The sequence below is a fragment of the Ursus arctos genome, unplaced genomic scaffold (assembly GCF_023065955.2).
Source record: "Ursus arctos isolate Adak ecotype North America unplaced genomic scaffold, UrsArc2.0 scaffold_3, whole genome shotgun sequence".
NCBI lineage: Eukaryota > Metazoa > Chordata > Mammalia > Carnivora > Ursidae > Ursus > Ursus arctos.
In genome coordinates, this window is record NW_026622985.1 from 89,238,374 (window position 1) to 89,260,053 (window position 21,680).

The window sequence follows — 21,680 nt, forward strand, 5'->3', positions numbered from 1 at the left end:
CTTCTATTCATTTAAATCTCACAACTTTGCTAACCACCCAAAGCAGCAGCAAAAACAAGTTTTCCTGTCCTCTTCCTTCCAAATTGTGGGAATTCATCTAGTGGAGAGAACCTGAGCTGCATCCACATATGATGGAAGGGAGTTCAGGAAATGCACTGTATTTCATCACTTTCAAGACGCTGAAGTATTAAAGTGAAAATTGGGTACACTTATTTTATAATCAATAGCATATCATGGTTAACTGGCAATATTTTATTTTAGAAATACAAAACAATGGTGAATCTTAGAATCTGTGGCATCTTTAATTTAATAAAAAATGTTAATTTTAGCTTTCTAATTAAAAAAAAAAAACACCTCTATAAGCTCTCTAAACAGGGGGACCTGGCTGGCTCAGTGTGAAGCACGCAATTCCTGATCTCAGGGTTGCAGGTCTGAGCTCCACGTTGGATGTAGAGATCACTTAAAAATAAAATCTTAGGGGTGCCTGGGTGGCTCAGTTGGTTGGGTGGCTGACTCTTGATTTCAGCTCAGGTCATGATCTCAGGGTTTTGAGATCCAGCCCTGAGTCAGGCTCCACACTCAGCTCGGAGTCTGCCTCAGATTCTTCCTCATCCCCTGTCCCTACCCGCCCCCCAAGCCAAATCACACTTGCTCTCTGTAAAATAAATAAAATTTTTAAACTAAACTAAAATTGTAAAAAAAAAAAAAAAAAAAAAAAAAAAGCCCTCTAAACAAAAACAAGTTCTCATATTATCTTCTAAAAGCTTTACATTTTTGCATTTCACATCCAGGCACTTAATGTACCCAGAATTTTTGATCACTTTGAGGGTAAAGTCCAAACTAATTTTTCCAGTACCATTTATTGAAAAGGGCATTCTTTTCTCACTAATTACCAGCATACATCTGTCATATATTAAGTAACCTGTATCTGTCATTCATCAAGTAACCTACAATTACAGATTTCCTTCTGTTTTGTTCCACTGGTCCATCCATCACTAGACCAGACTACTCACAACAGTGTCTTAATTACTATACTTTGTAATAAGTCTCAAGAACTGGTAAAATAAGTCTTCCCATACTGTCCTCTTTGAGAGTGTCTTAGCTACTTTGGCCCTTTATTGATTTTCCAGAGAATTTCAGAATCAGCTTAAGTTCTACCAGAACAAGAAAAAAAACAAAACCAACAAACCGACCAAAAAAATAACTAATGCCTTGATTGGAATTACATCAAATACATAAATCCATTTGGAGAATAATACCTATACAATATTGAGTCTATCAATCCATGTACATGGTATTTTGCTCCATTAGGTCTTCTTTAATTTACTTCAATAGGCTCTTCACACTTCATTCCATCTCACACCTCAGACCCTTATCTGGAATCTTTCTCTCTGCCTGAAGTACATCCTTCATAATTTCCTTTAAAGATTTTATTTATTTATTTGACAGAGAGAGACACAGCCATCGAGAAAGGGAACACAAGCAGAGGGAGTGGGAGAGGAAGAAGCTCCCAGCGGAGCAGGGAGCCCCATGCGGGCTCAATCCCAGGAACCTGGGATCACGCCCTGGGCCGAAGGCAGACGCTTAACGACTGAGCCACCCAGGCAGCCCATCCTTTAGAAAGGGCTGATGGAGTTTGTTAAACTAAACTTTTACCTTATCCTTGAGGGATAGTTTTGAAAGAATTTCTAAGTAAAGAATTTATAAGTATACATTGGCAATTATTTTGAAAAATATACATACTTTTCCTTTGAGAAGTTAGCATGGCTCCTCCTTTGAAAGAAATCTTTTTTTTTTCCTCTGGCTGCTTTTAAGATTTTTCTCTTTATATTTGGGTTTATGCCAATTCACTGATTTAGTCTGGGTACAGATTTCTTTTTATTTGTACTATTAGAAATTCATTGAGCTTCCTAAGTCTATCAACTGGTTTCTCATCAGAACTAGAAAATGTTCAGCCAGAAATCTTTCAAATCTTACCTTTGTATCATTCTCTCTTTCTTCTCTTTATGAAACTTTGATTAAATACGTTAGATCTCACTCTATCTTTCTCATCATGCAACCTCTCTTCAATATTTTCCACTGCTTTGACTCTTAGTAGTGCAGTCAGGAAAGTTTCTCCTGTCTTATCTTCCAGGTAACTAATTCACTTCAGTTAGAAATCATCTGCTCAATCTTTCCCTTAGGTATATTTGGCATAGTTTCATTTCTGTACTTTCTATTTGTTTTTTTCAAGTCTACTAAGTAACTTGTTATAGTCTCTCTTTCTCTGTCTTCAAATTTGTCTTTTATTCTTTAAACAGAACAAATAGCAACTGTTTTAAATCCATCTGGTATTCGAGAATTTTCTGGATCTGTTTCTTATTCACAGTGCTATTTCCATGCATGTTATATTTTTCTTTTTAAAAAACTTATTTTGAGGTATATGTACATAAAGCAAACTATATAGTTATATGTCAATTATATCTCAATTTAAAAACTATCCATCTTAAATTATATTACTTGAAGAATTCTACATACATACATCATATAATTTTAACTTGTGTGTTTTTTACTACGCTTGGTTACTTATGACAGTGTAGTAATTACTGCCCTGGAAAAATTATTGGTGGCAATCCCCTTCAGAATGTACGGCCTTTTTCCAAATATAATTTGCCTTTCCTTCTGACAGGCCTTGTGAGTACTACCAGTTTGAAACCAGGAACTATGATAAATGGTTTGAGGGTCCCTAGACCACCCAGGCAGGACAAATCTAAGTTGCTAATCAGTGTGAGAACTTAAACTGTGGTCACAACTTGAAGGATTTATTTTTCTTAATTTCCTTTTTCTTCCCCTGCTCCAAATCTACAATCCCCTAGATATGCGAGTGGGTAGACAGTTTAGTTCTATTTCACCCTAACCTAATGATGGAATCCTTGGAATACCATCTTAAGATAGAGTCGTTCTCCTTTCTGACTCTCACTTTGGACGAACTCTAGGCCTTGACTTCTATCCTCTTCATCCCACGAAGTGTACCAAAACAAAAGGCCAAATCTAAATAGACTGGCAACTGCCCCTAGAACAAAAGCTACCGCATCCTCTAATTTCTCCGGGTTCCTGCCTTTTTCCTAGAATTTGGACTTGCAGTTGTCTATTACCTCTTCAGCTCTTTAATTCCTTTATATTTTTTAAAAATAACGTTTCCAAGATTTTTAGTTGTTTTCATCAAAAGGGTTGATCTGAAATAACGCAATCCACCATTACTGAAAACAGAAATCAATTTCCCTTTTATGACAACTATTTTGTAACACCCCTATACTATCTTTTTTTTTTTTTTTAAGATTTTATTTATTTATTTGACAGAGATAGAGACAGCCAGCGAGAGAGGGAACACAAGCAGGGGGAGTGGGAGAGGAAGAAGCAGGCTCATAGTGGAGGAGCCTGATGTGGGGCTCGATCCCAGAACGCCGGGATCACGCCCTGAGCCGAAGGCAGACGCTTAACCACTGTGCCACCCAGGCGCCCCCCCCCATACGATCTTAAAATTGAATTCAGAGATATCCTGCCTAAGTGAAATTTTAAAAGTAACACCCTAATTGTACTTTCAATCGTATGAAAGAAATAAATTAGTAATAAAATTATATTTATTTCAAATGTGCAAGCAATTATTAAACACAAGGAGGGTATCAGATGCTCATATTTAGACAGAGAATCACTACAACTATAGTGGTTACAACTGTAGACTGAGAGGAAAAGTATTTGAGTCACCCAATAATGTGCAAGTGGCATTACCACCAATTATGTGATTTCTGAAGTGGTGAAGAACTCCTGATAAAGTTCTGATAGAAAATTTTAATATTCCTCCAATTTATGTGATAACTAAATTCCTGCAACTTTTCGTGTATATTAAAACAATGCCTCATGCCTAAAACAAAATTAGTTTCTAAGCTCAGATCATTATTACCACTTTTTTCACCTACAAAGTTCAACAAATCACTCTAAGTCCTGTGGTTATTCAAACAATTCTTAAATGTGCAGACTGTCCTGACCACTCAGAGAGCTGACTTCCCTGGTCCTTGCTCATTAAAGGCTAATGCCGCCCTCCTCCCCCATATTTGGAACAACCAAAACACCTCCAAGTATTTCAAAACTGCCCTCTGGGGAAGAACTGCCCACACACAGACCCACTGTACGTAGGAGACATAGAGATGCATGACCAAGCTCCATCTTCATGGAAGGAACTGCTGCCCAGCTATGAGGACAGTGAGCAGACAGCATCCAAAGGTTACCTCCTTCAAAGTCCACCTTAACCGTGGCCCACATCAGGCAAGGAGGCTCAGCCATTTGGCTCCTGACAGGCAATCCTCAGTCCAAAGCTCCACACTAATAGGCAAAAGTTTTATGAGGCCCACATCACAATGCAACTTCATCCTGTGCCCAATCCTCTATCCTGCCTCTTCCTTTCACAGGTGTTGATTCCTAGTAAATATCATGCACTGCAAACAGTGTCTCAGTATCTACCGTCGGAGAACCCAAACTTCAACAGTGACACACAGTACATCTTACTGCTGAGTCTTTCCCTAAACATTTTTGGTGGTTTGACCTTTTCCCATCTTGAATCTACCCTACAAAACCTTACCAATTCAATCGTCCTTAAACACTGCTTTCATCGTTTATTTTAAACCTCCACTTTCATCCCACTGCATATAATATAAATTTTTTTCAGTCTAGAGGGGCCTGGGTGGCTCAGTCAGTTAAGCAACTCCCTTCAGCTCAGGTCATGATCTCAGGGTCCTGGGAGTCGGAATTCCTGCTCAGCGGGGATCCTGCTTCTCCCTCTCCCTCTGTCCTCCCCCACCCCCACCTTGTGTTCTCTCTCTCCTCTCTCTCTCTCATAAATAAAAAATGTATTTTTAAAAAATTAAAAAAATTTTTTTTCAGTCTATAACTATTTTCCACAATGCAGTCCTGTCTAACATAGCCAAATTTTATTTCATATAAGTCACTCAGCTATAAATATGATGGTCCTGTTCCTTAAACAAAAGTATTTCTAACTCCAGTTCTTTGCAAAGTCTATTCCCACTACCTATTACATCTTCTTTCCTTCCTTCTACCTGTCTAGGTTAAACACTAACTTCCATCAAGACCTCATTAGCCTATAATAACATTCCACTTCTGAACTCCTTCATCATCCACTCTGGCACTTAATCACATACTGCCATGTGCATGCCCTGTTTCCTCCATCAAGAGTGTTTTCTTTTAGGGGTGCCTGGGTGGCTCTGTCAGTTAAGCGTCCAACTCTTGATTTTTTTTTTTTTTTTTTAAGATTTTATTTACCAACTCTTGATTTTTGGCTCAGGTCATGATCTCATGGGTCATGGGACTGAGGCCCACGTTGGGCTCCACACTCAGCGGGGAGTCTGCTTGAGATTCTCTCCCTCCCCCTCTATCCACGCCCCACCCCCCCCACACTGTCTAAATAAATAAATAAATAAAATCTTTAAAAAAAAAAGTGTTATCTTTTAGAAGCCTCCCCCCCCAATATAAAATCTCATGCACAATTTCAATGTAGTAACTTACAAAGTAGAACTACTTTGGTTGAAGCAGAAATTGCCTCCCTACCCTCCACAAGCCCACTGAGTCTCTTCCTTGCTACTCTTAACCCTCAGAAACTCCTTGAGGTAACCTCACAGTACCCAGTTTTTAAATCTGAAAGAGAAAAAACAAAACAACAAAAACCCTACCTTTATAGTACTGAAGAGCTTATCGCTGCATTAACCAGAAAGCTATTTAAGAACAGAAGTAGAGAAGAAAACTGCCATATTCCAGGTGAGTGATAACTATCTGGGCTAAGAGTACTGAGAAAGAACACAGTAATTTAAGTAGAAGTACTGCTAAGCAATGGAAAATAAATATGAATTTCACATAAGCCTTGACTTTAAAAGGGTCCAAAGTAGCCAGTAGCCACATGTGACTATTTAAATTAATCAGTTAAATTTTAAAATCCAATTCTTCAGTCCTCCTATACATATTTTGAGAGCACAGTAGCCACCTGTGGACATATTAGCACAGAACATTTCTCATGACAGAAATTTTGGCTGAACGACATTGGTCTAGGGAATGGACAGATACCAACAAAAACTATAATAAATAAAATGATACCAAGTATACTTTGAGATACTATGAAAGCACAAGGTAGAGGCACCTAACTAGGCTAGGCCTTGGAAAGAGGCCTTGAAAAGAAGGAAGGCTTCCTGCAATAAGTGAGCTAAGTCTGAAAGGTTTGGATAGGGTGAGGACAGGGGAAGGAATTTATATTTCAGGCAACAGGAAAAGCATGAGCAAAAGACAAGTCAAACTTGGAGAGCCTTTGAAAGAAAGTAACAGGAAAACAAGTGCTTCACTGTACAGTTTAAAAATTAAACTACAATGATGAGGATGCTATTCCATATAGACAATTTAAACATTCAATAAAATTTCAGTATAGAAAGAACCAAAGAATTGTTTTTGAAAAGAAAATTAGTAACCAGACCTCTCCATATTTAGCTTAAATTCATGGCATGATAATGGCAGATACTTCATGAAGAAGTAATAATTCATGTTCTGGGGCGCCTGGGTGGCGCAGTTGTTAAGCGTCTGCCTTCGGCTCAGGGCGTGATCCTGGCGGTCCGGTATCGAGCCCCACATCAGGCTCCTCTGCTGGGAGCCTGCTTCTTCCTCTCCCACTCCCCCTGCTTGTATTCCCCCTCTCGCTGGCTGTCTCTGTCAAATAAATAAATAAAATAAATAAAATCTTTAAAAAAAATAATAATTCATGTTCTATTTCCCAATGATTCCATGTCTGAAAAGTCAAAATGAGAATGACTCATATCAATTCTTAAATTGCCTTGGCAAGTGACACTTAACTTTGATCTGAGGACCTGCACCAAAAAGTCAGAAGTCTCACAATGCTGTCTGGACAACTGGTAAAATAATTTAATATTGCTTATCAATTTTATTCTTTGTCCCTAGTCCATTCACTCTCATCTGCTCCCAAACAACTTTAAGACCTTCACCTCCCTCCTTAATGCACATACCCCAAAGACTCACTCTTAGCTGGAGTCTTGTTGAAAAAGAATAAAGCAATTGGAAGAGAACACATACAGACTCCCAGCATCACATCTACCTACCTATCAACGTTTGTATTTATACACTCTGCCTTACCACATATTATCATAAAGTATCCCTGCTCCTATTGAGAGTCATTCCTTCCATTTGTACACTAAATCCCTTTCTCTCTTTCTTTCAGGGAGATTACTTCAGCAATGTCCCTCTCTCCCTTGCCCTTCCTTCCCTCTCTCTCTCCAGAATCCATTAATGTTTTACTCTCTAAGGATTCATTCCTATCACCATATGTCCTTATTTTTTTTATCATTAAAAAAAAATTCCATGACCCCACTTCCCTCACTAGCTATTGCCCCATTTCTCTGTTCCCCTTTGTAGGAAAAATCTTCACTATCTTCACTTCCCTTTCTATTTTCCCTTAAAATGACTCAGTCAGAGTATCTCCCCTGGAACCTCATCTCAATGCTCTATTCTTGTCTAGATCACAGGACCTCTACTTTGTTAACTCCAGTGATGAATTCTTAGTATCTTACTTAACCTAGCAGCATAGACAACTGACCATTCTCTATTAATAAACTTTATTCAATTTCCTACCTTACTGGCTCCTCCTTCTCAGGCTCCTCCTCTTTTCTCCAAATTTGGCTCTCTTTTTTCCTATATGCTCATTCCCTTGATAACCACATCAATATCACAGCTTTAAATACCATCCAAATCCCAAATTTAGGGTTGGCTAACTGTTACAACAAATACACTCAAAAGGTATAAGGATTCAAATACAATGAAAGCTTATTTCTTATCCATCTAATAGTACTAGGTTGTTGAAAAGGTTAGCAATCCATGCAGTATTCAGAAACCTAGGCTAATGGTCAATCTACCATTTACAACAGAGGGCTTCCAACTTACCCTAGGGATTCTTATGGTTCAACCAACCAGAAGGGAAAAACAGGAAGGAAGGTGTTTGTATGGACCAGACCTAGAATTAGTGTTTATCACATGTGCTCATATTACATTAGCCAGAACTTAATCATATGACCACACCTAAGTACTAAGGAGAAGTATCTAAGTGTATACTCAAGAAGAAAGTTAAGACATACATATGGCAAACAGTCTCTGTTACTAGGCCTCACTCCCAAACTCCAGACTCATAACAGCTTACTCAATATCTTTGACATCTAACAGATATTTCAAACTTGACATACCCCAAATTGAATTCTTAATCTGTGCCCTCCTCTGCCCCCTTGTCACCTCTCTTGCACACCTCACATTCAATCTATCAACAAATCCTGTTGGCTCTCCTTTAAAAACATCCAGAATCTGATCATTTATCAATACTTCTACTGCTTCTGATCTGGTCTAAACCACTGTCTAGATAATTCCAAAAGCCTCCTCCCTGGTTCCCCTACATCCACCCTTGTCCATTTATAGTCTACTCTCTACATAGCAACCGGAACACTATTGTTAAAAAAGTTACTCATGTAACTCCGTTCTGACTGCTCAAACTTCGAATGGTTACTCATTTCACTTAAAGCAAAAGTCAATGGCCTTTGGTCATGCTTCTGTTCCCACTCCTACCCCAACACCTCTTAGATTTCACCTCCTACTACTTGCCTCCCTTCTTTATGCCACGGCAGCAACTTTGACCTCCTTGTTTCTGGAATAGGCAAGGCACATTCCTGACTCTGAACCTTTGAACTTGGTTCTTCTGTCTGAAATGCTTTTCCTTTACCTTCTAAAATCTTTGCTCAATATTAACCTTCTCAACTAAAGCCCTTCCCTAATCTATTTTAAATTGCAAACCTTGTCCTGTTCTACTTTTATTTTTCCATAGTACTTATTACTTTCAAACATACTATAATAATTTTCTTTTTGTGTGTCTATCTGTCCCTCCCCCATTACATACACACACCTCCACCAGCATATAAGCTAGGTAAGGGTAGAGATCTTCTATTTGTTTTCAAATGTACTCCTAAGCACCTAGAGTACTACCTGGTATACTGTAGTATTGAATACTTGAATACCTATTGGCCTATGAAATGACTTAATACAAGTCATCAATATAGTTTTAGAAGGATGACAAGGAAAATGGTGGATCATAGCTTTAAAAATATATAGTCTAACAGAAGTCTTTAACACATTTTTCCTATAAAGTCATGAAATATGGTCTATGTACTCTCATATTAATACATTATACCTCTTTCCTATGGAATGCTTAGTAAAAGTATATGTTGGCACTTTGTTTCTTTAACTCTGTAGTGGTTTAAAGGTAACGCTGAAGTAATCAACATTCCAACAGTTCTACCAACAATCAACATTCAAACAGTCCTATCAAATAGTCCACCAACAATCTTATATTAAGAACTACCAAAAGTTTGTAACAACTTTGTAAGCTGTCACTGAACATTCTAAAAAATGCCATAAAGACTTCTGAAAGGAAAAATTTTAATATATTTATTTTTTGTCTTGAAAACTGACAGAAAAATAACACTACTATAATTTTGTGAAGGCTTTTACATGTTCACAATCTCATTTTATTCTCATATCACTCCACATGGGAGGCAGAGGGAAAATCAAGCAGTGTATGAATGGCTATGACACAGAACAGTTGCTATAACTATTTAAACCATTCTTTCAAGACCCACCCATGATAACCAATAACCAAATGTTTCCTTCATTTTTTTTTTTTAAGAGAGAGAGCACACATGCAGGTGAGGTAGGGGAGGGGCAGGGGAAAGAGAATCCCAAGCAGGCTCCACGCTCAGTGTGGAGCCCAACTCAGGGCTCAAACCCATGACCTGAGCAGAAATCAAGAGTGGGTGGCTTAATCCACCCAGGGTCCCCTTCCTTCATAAATACATATAGAAACTTAAGTGTCAAACTCAGTAGCAGAAAAATCCTCTGCAACAGAGTTACCAAAAGGTTAAACTAAAATTTCATGCATAATGAAACTTAACTTTAGATTGTGTAACTTAATGTTAATATGAGAAGACACCTGCAGGAAGAAGATATGGGTGGAATATTTCAAATGTTAGAAGCATGTAAAAACTAAGGGGAAATGAACACTTTTGGTGGTTGTACAATAGGAATGTAACGACTACAATGAATTGTAATCTCTTCCCTATCTGAAGTTCTCACACCATTCCCATGGAAATACAATTACACAACTGTGTAAGAAAGCAATTTTGAGTTATTGAGGAATAACAATAGTACTTTACCTTTTTATATTAAAAAAGTTATACGGCAATAATCGCTTGGTATTCACAGAAGATGCTTTTATAATGAATGGGAATTAAATTACCTCCACATAACATTACCAGAAATTATGCTAAGAACTCTAAAAAATACCTACATAAGGCTCTTATATTAGTAATTGTTCACTTTTCTCCTCTAAGTTACACAAAGATTTCTAAGTAGAGGGTATAAACTTTAAAAAAGGAAAAGCGATTAGAGCCAGGGCTGACAATAAAAAACATACAGGTTCCAATAACTATTCATAATGTTACTGTTGGAGCTATTAATCCCCTTTAATGTTAAAATTCCATCTAGGGGCACCTGGGTGGCTCAGACAGTTAAACCAACCACTCCTGATTTCAGCTCAGGTCATGTTCTCACGGTCCTGAGATTGAGCCTCATGGCAAGCCTCCTGTGGAGCCCCACGTCAGGCTCCATGTCCAGCTCCACATTGGGCATGAAGCCTGCTTAAGATTCTCTCTCTCTCTGTCCCTATCTCCCCACTCTGTCTCAAAAAATAAATAAAACTCCATCTTAAGACCAAACAGATACTTATTTTCCAAATATTGTAATTAGAAAATACAGTTTAAAATTCCTACATCAATAGAGGAACACATCTAATCAGTATTTTAAACTGCTTCAAAATACTCAAAGATAAGTGACTAATTCAAAGCATCCTAAACTTTCAATTAATTTAAGCTGTTCTAAAAACAGAAAGTCACTTTTTGTGTTAATTTAATGGCTATATTACTACAAGAAAAAAATATAAGAATAGAGTATTTCTCAATTTAAACACAATTAAAGTATCTTTTACAATAGGAAAAGTATTTAAAAATATTTTTTTAAGATTTATTGATTTGAGGTAGTGTGCACAAGCGCCAGAGAGTATGGGGGGGGGGGGCTGAAGGACAGGGAGAGAAGCAGACTCTCCAATGAGTGTGAGCCCAACAGGGGGTCTCCATCTAAGGACCCTGAGATCATGACCTGAGCCCAAACCAGGAGTTGGACGCTTAACCAACTGAGCCACCCAGGTGCCCTAGGAAAAGCATTTTTTTTAAAACACACTAATTTTGGAACAATAGTTGAAAATGGTCTGCCAAAATGTTGAGTTTCTCTCTCCCTAGAAGTGCAGTTTCAAAATTTGCAAGGTAATCAAATACAATTGGAATAACACTCCTTATAACATGAACAAAAGTCTAGATGGTACTTACCTTACCAATGGCCACACAGGCCTGAACTAGTCAGGTATTCAAGACTTGCGCTCTATGAACACACTTGCTGATTTTTTGGCTTCTTAATATCTAAATGAAAAGCATGGGGGCGCCTGGGTGGCACACCGGGGCGCCTGGGTGGCACAGCAGTTAAGCGTCTGCCTTCAGCTCAGGGCGTGATCCCGGCGTTATGGGATCGAGCCCCACATCAGGCTCCTCCGCTATAAGCCTGCTTCTTCCTCTCCCACTCCCCCTGCTTGTGTTCCCTCTCTCGCTGGCTGTCTCTATCTCTGTCGAATAAATAAATAAAATATTTAAAATAAATAAATAAATAAATAAATGAAAAGCATGATGAGAAATATTTTATATTGGAGGGGTTTCCCCTAAGCTAAGAAATAAAAAGCTATCACCAGTGTAATTAAAGAAAAAAAAAAAAAGATGCAGGATCGTATGGGCCCCAATGAAAAAAGGCAGAAATATGACCAACAACCACCATATGCATTATCCTTAGTAAAAACAATTTAATGAAGACTCTAAGATTAATAAAGGTGCTAATTCTGGAAGATCACAGAACATGACACAGTTTTCAAATGGAAGAACTCTTAGAATGAAGATGGAGAATAACATAGTATAAACTAGTATCTTCCACCAACTGACATTTTCAGTGACTTCTTTGCTGAGTAAACATCGTAATATACTCACTTTCACCCATATGTATCTTCATTACAGTTAATATTTTTGCAATATGGTAAGAAGAACATTATTGACGTTTTTGTGCAACGAACATCCCCTTCATTTCTTATAAAGAAATTAATTTTGGATATAATAGGTTTTCTTTACCTGCCATTTTTCATGAACCTCACCACCAAATAACTCAAGATAGGAGTGTACTAATTACATATAGCAGTGAATCTTAAGCTTTTGGGGGGGGGTGTAGAAAACACCTTTTAGAATAAGAAAATTATTGACCATTTCCTTCCAAAAGTATAGCTAACACAAGAAATCAAAAAATCAAATTTTAAAGTTCTAAAAATCCTAAAAATTGGATCTATCTAATTTTAAGAATTTACTATAAAGCTATAGTAATAAAGATAGTGTGGTACTGGCCAAATAAGAGACATATAGGTCAATAAAAGACAGTACTAAACTCATAATATAATCAATTGATTTCAATAAAGGTGCCAAGGTAACTTGATTGAAAAAAAGTTTCTTCAACACCTATGAAACAACTGGACACCGATATGAAAAAGAATGAAGGAACTTTAACCTCTACCTCACAACATATATAAAAATTAACTCCAAACGGATCACAGACCTAAATATAATAGCTAAAGCTAACATTTCTAGAACAAAAACATGGGAAAAAATTTTATGATCTTAAGTTAGACAAAGATTTACTGAATAAGACACAAAAAGCAGGAAACATAAAAGAAAAAAATGATAAACTGGACTTCATCAAAAATAAATCTTCTCTTCAAAAAGCAATTAGGAAAATGAAAAAGACAAGTCACAGACCGGGAGGCGTGTGCAAAACACGTATCTGATATAAAGGACTTATATCCAGAATATAAATATAGCACTCTTACAACTCCACAAGATAAATACTGAATAAAAAGATTAAAATGCGAGATTTAATCAAAGAAAATATATGGGTAGTAAATAAGCAGGTAATTACTAGAATGGCTAAAACTAAGAAGACTGACAATACCAAATGCAGACAAGGATACAGAATAACTGCAACACTCATTCACTGTGGGTGACAATACAAAATGGCACTAGTTTGGCAGTTTCTTTTTTTTTTTTAATTCCAGTGTAGTTAACATACATTGTTATATTAGTTTCAAATGTACAATACAGTGATTGAACAGTTTCATATATTACCCAGTGCTCATCAAGATAAGTGTACTCTTAATTCCCTTCACCTGTTTCACCCATCCCCGACCTAGCTCCCCTACCCCTCCCCTCTATAGTTAATAGTCTGTTTTTTGGGGTGCCTGGGTGGCTCAGTTGATTAAGCATCTACCTTTGGCTCAGGTCATGATCCCAGAGTTCCAGGATCGAGCCCCATATCGGGCTCCCTCCTCAGTGGGGAGTCTGCTTCTCCCTCTGCCCCTCACCCTGCTCTTGTGCTCTCTCTCCCTCTCTCTCACAAAAAAAAAAAAAAGAGTGTTTTTTGGTTTGTCTTTTTTTCCCCTTTGTTCATTTGTTTTGTTTCTTAAATTCCACATGTAAGTGAAATCATATGGTATTCATCTTTCTCTGACTTATTTCATTTTGCATTATACTCTCTAGATCCATCCGTGTTATTTGATCATTCTTTTTTACGGCTGAATACTATTTATACACACACACACACACACACACACACACCCCACTTCTTTATCCATTCAGTTGATGGACACTTGGGTTGCTCCCATAGTTTGGCTATTGTAAATAATGCTGCAATAAACACAGGGGTGCATATATCCCTTCAAATTAGTGTTTCTGTATTCTTTGAGTAAATATCCAGTAGTGTGATTACTGGATCATAGGGTAGTTCTATTTGTATTTTTGTGAGAAACCTCCATACTGTCTTCCACCAGCAGCCTCACCAGTTTGCATTCCCACAAACAGTGCACGAGGGTTCCTTTTTCTCCATATCCACGCCAACACTTGTTGTTTCTTGAGTTTTTTATTTTAGCCATTCTGACAGGTGTGATGTGATATATCTCACTGTGGTTCTGATATGCAGTTCCCTGACGATGAGTGATGATGAGTATCTTTTCATGTGTCTGTTGGCCATCTGTATGCCTTCTGTGGAGATATGTCTGTTCATGTCCTCTGCCCATTTTTTAATTGGATTGGCAGTTTCTTATAAAGTTAAATATATACTTACCATACAACCCATCAACCTCGCTTCTAGGTCCTTACTCAAGAGAAATGGAAACAAATATCTACACAAAAACCTGAACCCAAAAGTTTATAGCAATCTTCACTGTAACTGCTGAAGAGTAAAAACAACCCTACCACCCTTCAGCTGGTAAATGTATAAATAAACGGGGACACATCCATACAATAGAATATTACTAAACAATAAGCAGAAACTAATTGCTGACACATACAACATGGGTGAATCTCAAAAACATCAAACTAAATGAAAGAAGTCAAATACATAAACCCCATACTGTACGATTCCACCATATAACTTTCTGGAAAAGGTAAAACTAGAGATCAGACCCATGTCTGCCAGGAACTGAGGGTCAGAGAAGGGGACGCAATGCAGAGGAACTAGGAACTTTTTGAGATGATGGAAATGTTCTGTGTCTTGACTGTGGCAGTAGTTGCAGGATCATGTACATTTGCCAAAACTCATCAAACTGTACAGTTAAAATGGTACATTATGGTATATGTAAATTATAACCGAATAAACCTGATTTTTCTCAAAAAGCAATTATGAACTTCCTATAGACCTCTAACCCACACCTTAATCTCAGAACTTCTAATATGATATAGTTCAGTCTCCCCTAGACCAGGAGTCTGAAAACTTTGGCCCATGAACTGCGCCATCAATTCTTTTAATACAGCCCACAAGACTAGCCGCATTTTTAAATGATTGAAAAAAATCAAGAGTATTTCATGACATATGAAAATTATATGAAATTCAAATTTCAGTGTCCATAAGTAAGTTTTATTGGAACAGTCAGGCTCATTTGCTTACACAGTCTATTAGTTGCTCTTGTGCTATAATGCCATTGTTGAGTCTGTTGAGTTGTTTTGACAGAGACAAAGCAGTTAGGCCCATAGTGCCTAAAATTTTACTATTTGACCCTTTACAAAAAAATGTTTGCTGACCGCTTTTTCGATGCATGTTGTTGAAATTTTCTACAGAGATTATTAGAATTGAGAAGATTCATGCCAGTACACATCTCTCTTCAAACACAGGAGCTCTAAAATTTTCACAGCCATAAAACCCTTTTTTTCAAGAAAACCAACATGTAAAGCAGATAAATGAAGAACTTCAAGAGTTAAGGTGTGGGGGGACTAAACATAGCCTTCAGTTAACCTCTGAAGAAGGCCCTTGAAACCCCCTAAACTGTGTTTTTCAAAATGCCTGTTGGAACCAATTGATTGTCAATCTAGTAAACTGACTTGTAAGTAGCATAATAAAAAGAGCAATGAAAAGTACAGAAAAACAGAGTGCATCATACCTAATAGGGTTCCATTCACTATTTCTTTCACTAAATATTGGAGTACCTATATGCTAGATAATGCTGCAAAAGTATCTTTTAAAAAAAAGTCCAAAACAGACAAAAACTGTTTCTCCTATGTATGTATCAGGGTAACTTAAAATCTGAATTTCTTACAGTGTTTTGTGTGTTTTTTTTTTAATTGTCCTAGAGCTCTACAGTAATTTGAAAACTACCATCCTATGGTACATTTGTCGCAAAAGTGCTGTCAATAACTGCAGCCACATTACAAGAATGAAAGTGATGTTTCATTTGATGTTATAGAGCTTCCAGAAGACATAAAGTTAATTGAGTTCAGAGCAATTTTTATATTCTGTATTGAGGGCATTCCCAAGACCCAGAAAGGAATCTAATGTTACTGGGCATCAATTTCCCTCTATATGCATAGTCTTGATATGGGAAGAAACAAGACTAATAGTTTTTTAAGCCCAAGAGAATACATGTAAACCAAAATAATCTCAAAGGGTAGAGGGTAGAAAAAATAATTGCTTAATGTTAGGGTGTAGGCTGTACTAAGAGTTTCTTCTACCATGCTAATTATGTATGATAGTAAATTAGGTTGGTAGCCAAAAGAAACTAAAAAATAAAGACTACCTCCCAGAACACGTCAATGCCTCCAGCAAATATTTAACAGAAGAATGGAACAAATGAGACTATCTTTTTGGTTCTTATATTAAGTTATCTATGACATTATGACTATAAAAGCATTGCTTACTTTTAAAAAAGAGAAAAGCTCCTGAACAGGCTCCCCTATTTTGAATTTAGTTCTCTATTGCTGATCCTGACCTCAGAGAACAACCAATGTAGGTGAAATAGAGAACGAGTAAAAGACTCAATTCAACTTCTGAGGAAGACAAAATCCAGTAAGAATTACTGACAATAAAGGCTTATTGTAATGACAATTTGAGGCAGAAATATAGGAAGCATAACAACATACTGCATTTTCTAAAACAAGGGGATTGTGATACAAAATGTTCACTAAGTACACAGCTAAATTAATATCAAGGTGTCTAAGAAAACAAAATGCACTTTGCAATTCTAAAGGAGAAGACAACTTTATTATTGGGGAAAATGAATAAGGAAGAAAGCTAAGCAGCTGCCTTATTCTTCAACAGGTAAGCATGAGGTCTTAGAAAATGATAAAAAACAATGTAGCCTGCTCCTTTCCTCTCTTCCCCACCACTCATAGAACATAGGTTAACAGTTGTTAGAACAGCTTCCCATTCATCCTTATCAGGAAAGCAAGGGACAGGGAACTGAGAAAAGTCAAACTTCTCTAGCCTGTTATCCAAATATAATTTTTCTGGCCTATTATCCAAACAAGATTAAATCATGTTTGCTCTTAGGTTTACTACATTCAAAGATTTGAGCATCCAGTACCAACATTCCTTTCTTATCTATTTACTGATAAATGATTCCTTTAACAGCCAGCGTATGTAAGTGACTGATATCAGAGAGTTTTCTAAATACAAGAAGTGAATGGAGGCCTAAAGGAGAGAGGGAGGGAGGGAGGGAGGAAGAATACACACAGAGACCACTAGAAGTACTAAAGACAACAGCTATTTTATAGTTATGCCTAACAGATTATGTTTTGTCAACCTTCAAAAATACCCAGACAAGTATTAACAGCAATACCAGAACCACACAAGCACACAGTATCCTAAAGGGACTACCTCTTTTTAGGAGTATGAGGTAATCCAACCTGGTTTCACATGCCTCATAAAGATGTGTTTTAACACAGTGGACCACATTATAAAGAAGATCCCATCCCAGAATACTGCTTAGTCAATGTATTATTATAATTATACAACTTAACTAAGGCTGGTGATAAGAAATCTTGAAACAATATAATTTTAATTGTAATGCAATTTTAAGAAGCTCCTTCTAAAGAAACACAGAAGAATAGTTAATAAATCACACCCTGGTATATCACATTTTTTTAAAAATAAATGTATTTATTATACCATATGGTCATGTTATCCCATATTATACCATATGGTCATGGAAAGAAACATTGGGGAAATATAAATGGTCAGAAGTAAAGGTTTAATGCCAAAAGTATAAGCACATTCACTTCATAAATATTTAATAAGCTCCTGTCATTTACCAGAATATCCTATTTTGACATCTACAAAGTAATACAAATACAGGACATGAAATTTGTTCACGTCCCAACACAATTTAAAAACTAAAATCTACATTCTATGTTCAAGATGTTTGATAACAAGCAGTAAAAAAAAAAAATCTCTAATATCTAAGAAAAATGATTAGATTAAAAAAATCACAGTATTACCTAATGAAATATATAATATTTTACTATATTAGTTTAAAAATATTATAAACCCACATATATTGTATTATACAAACATAAAAAAAGTTTTGGATACACACCAAAATGTTTATACTAATTATATCCTAGTGGCAAGATTACATATTTTTTTCTTTTTTACTTTTGTACTTATAGCTTCCTAATTTTTCAATAATGAATGTGCTTTCCCTCTATACTCAGAAATTTTAATGCAGCTGAAATTTCCCTCTGAGAAACTTTAAAAACAAAAACAAAAAACTATTTTACTGTCAGACAACAGAACTCTTTAGAATAAAATGTGTCATTTTACACAAACATAACTTTTCATTTCTTTCCATGCACTTGGCAATTATATCTCTTTAGGTACACATAAGAAAGATAGTTAAATTAAAAGACCACAGTACGTATCAGTTTGCACTGAACTGACAATACCAACTTCAAATTTTAAATGATTTCTTGGAGGAATGTATTCTGCCATCCATAACATTGATTCAAAAGAGGTCCATTTTTAATCATTCATTCCCCGCCTCCCCGATGCAAATACCTTTTATTATCAGCTCCTATAAGAAATTATAGAAGGAAAACTATTCATCACTAAACATTAAAACCTGAGAGGAGGAGGCAGTACGAAACACTTCTAATTAAATTTAGTTAGGAATATCCTTGTAGTTTCAGGAGATACCAATATGCTTTCCAATGATTGGCAATTTAAACTTAAATTCATTAGTGTAGTGGTTCTCAAGCATTGATACATGAGAACTGCACAGGAAGTGTGCCAAATACCAAAAGTTATGGCGCTCTCACCTACTGAATCAGAATCTTCAGAGGGCAGAACTCAAACAATCTGGCCCTTTAAAATAAGACAGCGGAGATTGTACATAACAAAAGACTTCTCTGTATCACTGCAAACTGTTCTACTAAGTCTTAAAGTTCTCAATGTAAACAATGTTATAATCAGAGCATTACAATTTCATGACCCATACCCATTAATTTATCCATTCTTCTACTCTGTAACAGTCTTCAAAGTTACAATTCAACAAAACCACACATACACTACAAAGTAAAGCAAGCCTAGAGGCACCTGTGCCTGGTAAGACAAAGGCATATCCGATTCATGGAAAAAATAGACAGCAGATGTGACCCCTAGTATTTATCCATTAAAAACAATGTATCCTAAAAATAAATTTCCATGTCAACGGAACAAAGCTGTTTATAAATAAGAAGGAATGTGGAGGTGTGGGGAAGACAAGAGGAAGCTTCAGCAAGTTAAGAACCAAAAGCCAGGAAACAAGGCCAAATGAATGGTAACTGGGGACAAGGAAATCAGAATAAACTAGGAAATGGAAGAAGGAAAGAGCTCTATCCTTAGAATCCAAGATTGGGGAAAATGAACAGATGTTAGAGGAAACTGATCCGAGCAGAAATGCAAACTAAAAATTAAGTGGAAAGTCAAGCAATTTAAGAAAGAAGAAGAGATATGAGAACTTTAGATCAAATGATGGTATAGAACACATCATGGGCATTGATGGAGGTGGTATAAGAGGCCGAAAAATTATTATTGTGAATAAACTGATACTAGAGCCAGCATATGGGATGAATTTCCAAAGTAAAGATGATGAAGCAGGAAAAGGAGCATTGCACACAGAAGAAAGAATGAGACGTTGAGAATTGGGAAACCAAATGCAAGCAGCAGGAAGGAAAGAGAACTCTGAGCAAAGTCAATGGAGTAAGTCATGTTATCTAATCAATAATTACAAAGCACAGTTATTATACTAAATATTATCTCATTGTTTGCAAAATATTACAAAGTGTATTATTTTATACAGTACAACGCCAAATACTAAATAGAATAAATTTTCCTTAAAAACCAAATTAAATAATTTGACAAGGTGGTAAGAGGGGGAATAATGCAAAAAACAGGCTGACAGAAGCAGAAGCCAAAGAGGAAAAAGTGAAAGGTAAAAACTGGGACAAAAAGGAGGACAACAGTAAGAAATCAATCAAATCTATTTAAAAATGGGTAGGAAAAAATAAAGAGGTGTGAATGCACAATGGAAGACTAACCAGAAAGTGCCAGTATGCAAGTGAAACCTGATGGAATCCTGACAGCTTCAGGATTCACAAAGTAAGGAAGGAGCTTCAAAGCGTCCAGAAGGATTTGTGAAGATAATAGATAACAATGTTACGGAGCAATAGAATGATTCAGAGGGCCTAAAGAGAACTAGGGTAAGAGAAGTGCAAAAATGGTTCTAAGTAGAAACTGAGGCTAGAAGGCTGGCAGGTCCGACAACCGGCAAAAGAGCGGAGCAGCAGATGGGAATGGGAATGGGATGGGAATGGGATGGGACCGGGCGGGGGGGGGGGGGGGGCGGTTTTACCACTCAGCGAAAGAGCACAGACAAACAGAATAACTGGGGGCCTGACACCGGGATGGAAAGAAGAACGGAAACAGTGGGATTTAAGGCTGAAACAGTCCAGATTAAATCAAAATATCTGCCGGGTAAAACAGGTGAAGAGAAATCCCCCAAACAAGTAGAAAAGTGGAGGGGAGGGCAGCGGCCTGAAAAGGGGGACATCAGGGAGAGCGGAGGGTAACGATGCGCCCCATCACCCCCATGACCATGTAATAATTACAACAGCAACTCAGGCTAGGGTCCGGGCCCCGGCTACTAACCTACATCTATTCACCTGGATGCCGCCACCCTTCCCTACCCCCCCCCCACCCCAAAATAATGAAAACATCGAAGAGATGAGAGCCTGGCTACCTTCAGCCAGCCGTGACCTTCTCGGACCAACCCTGAGTCTCGCCCCCTACTGATAGCCTCCTGCTCAACCAATGCTGCCCGAATCCCCCAAGCCCCGGTGCGAGTCAGGGAAACCCCCCTGGGCCACTGTGTGTGTTTACGTAGCGAGGAGCTGCAGGACGGAGAGGGACAAGGCGGGGATGCCCATCTCCCACCCCGCAGAACCCAAAGAAGAAGGTGGCTGAGGGCACCAGAGCCCCCACCGCCACCTCTTTCCCCCCCAAAAAACACCAGCCAGCCGAGCCCAGAGCCGGGAGGGGTGTAGGGTGCGCCGGCACTCACCTCCTCGGGAATGGCAGGGTCCGCAGCCGAAGAGGCCGCGGCGCCGGCGCCGGCGCCGGCCTCGGGCTCCATATCCCCGTTGAACAGAGCCTGGTCCTGCTCCGCGCCACCGCCGCCGCCGCCGCTCAGCGCCGCCATCTTATAACCGAGAGCCAGGACCGAAGCGACCGCTGCTGGGCGGGGAGGGGGAAGGGAGGCGGAGGCGGAGGGTGGGGGGCGGCGGGGAGGGACGGCCGGGGCGGCGCCGGCGGCGAGAGGGCGCCTGGGCCACCTCAGGAACCGGCCCGCGGCCCCCGGCACAGCCGAGCCTGAGGGGATTGGGGGAAGGACGCTAGGCGGGGGGCGGGGGAAGGGGGCGGAGACGACTAGAAGTCGCCGCGGCAACGGCGTCACCCGCGTGTCACGGCCGTGACGTCACTCGGGTTGCGTGACGTAATCATAGGCGCGCCCTCGCGCCGTCGTCAGGGGAGGGTTCCTTCCCCTCCTGCCCACCCTCGGGCGCGCACGTTTCCTGGGCTCCGCGGTTTCCATGGCTCCGATT

The 21,680-nt window shown here is 38.4% G+C and overlaps 1 protein-coding gene across 4 annotated transcripts in view; it reads right to left on the bottom strand.

The window, feature by feature from the left end:
* The window catches only part of BRAF (B-Raf proto-oncogene, serine/threonine kinase), a 168,820-nt gene extending 147,353 nt beyond the window's left edge, over nt 1–21,467 (bottom strand). For 3 of the 4 annotated variants that reach the window (XM_057304059.1, XM_026512282.4, XM_026512272.4), the window contains exon 1: nt 21,140–21,408. In XM_057304059.1, the coding sequence (XP_057160042.1) occupies nt 21,140–21,277 (138 nt within the window). In that variant the 5' untranslated portion in view covers nt 21,278–21,408. Of the gene's footprint in view, nt 1–21,139 lie in introns of all 4 variants that reach the window. The other variant, XM_044388764.3, reaches the window with a different exon arrangement.
* Between the last annotated feature and the right edge of the window lie 213 nt (nt 21,468–21,680).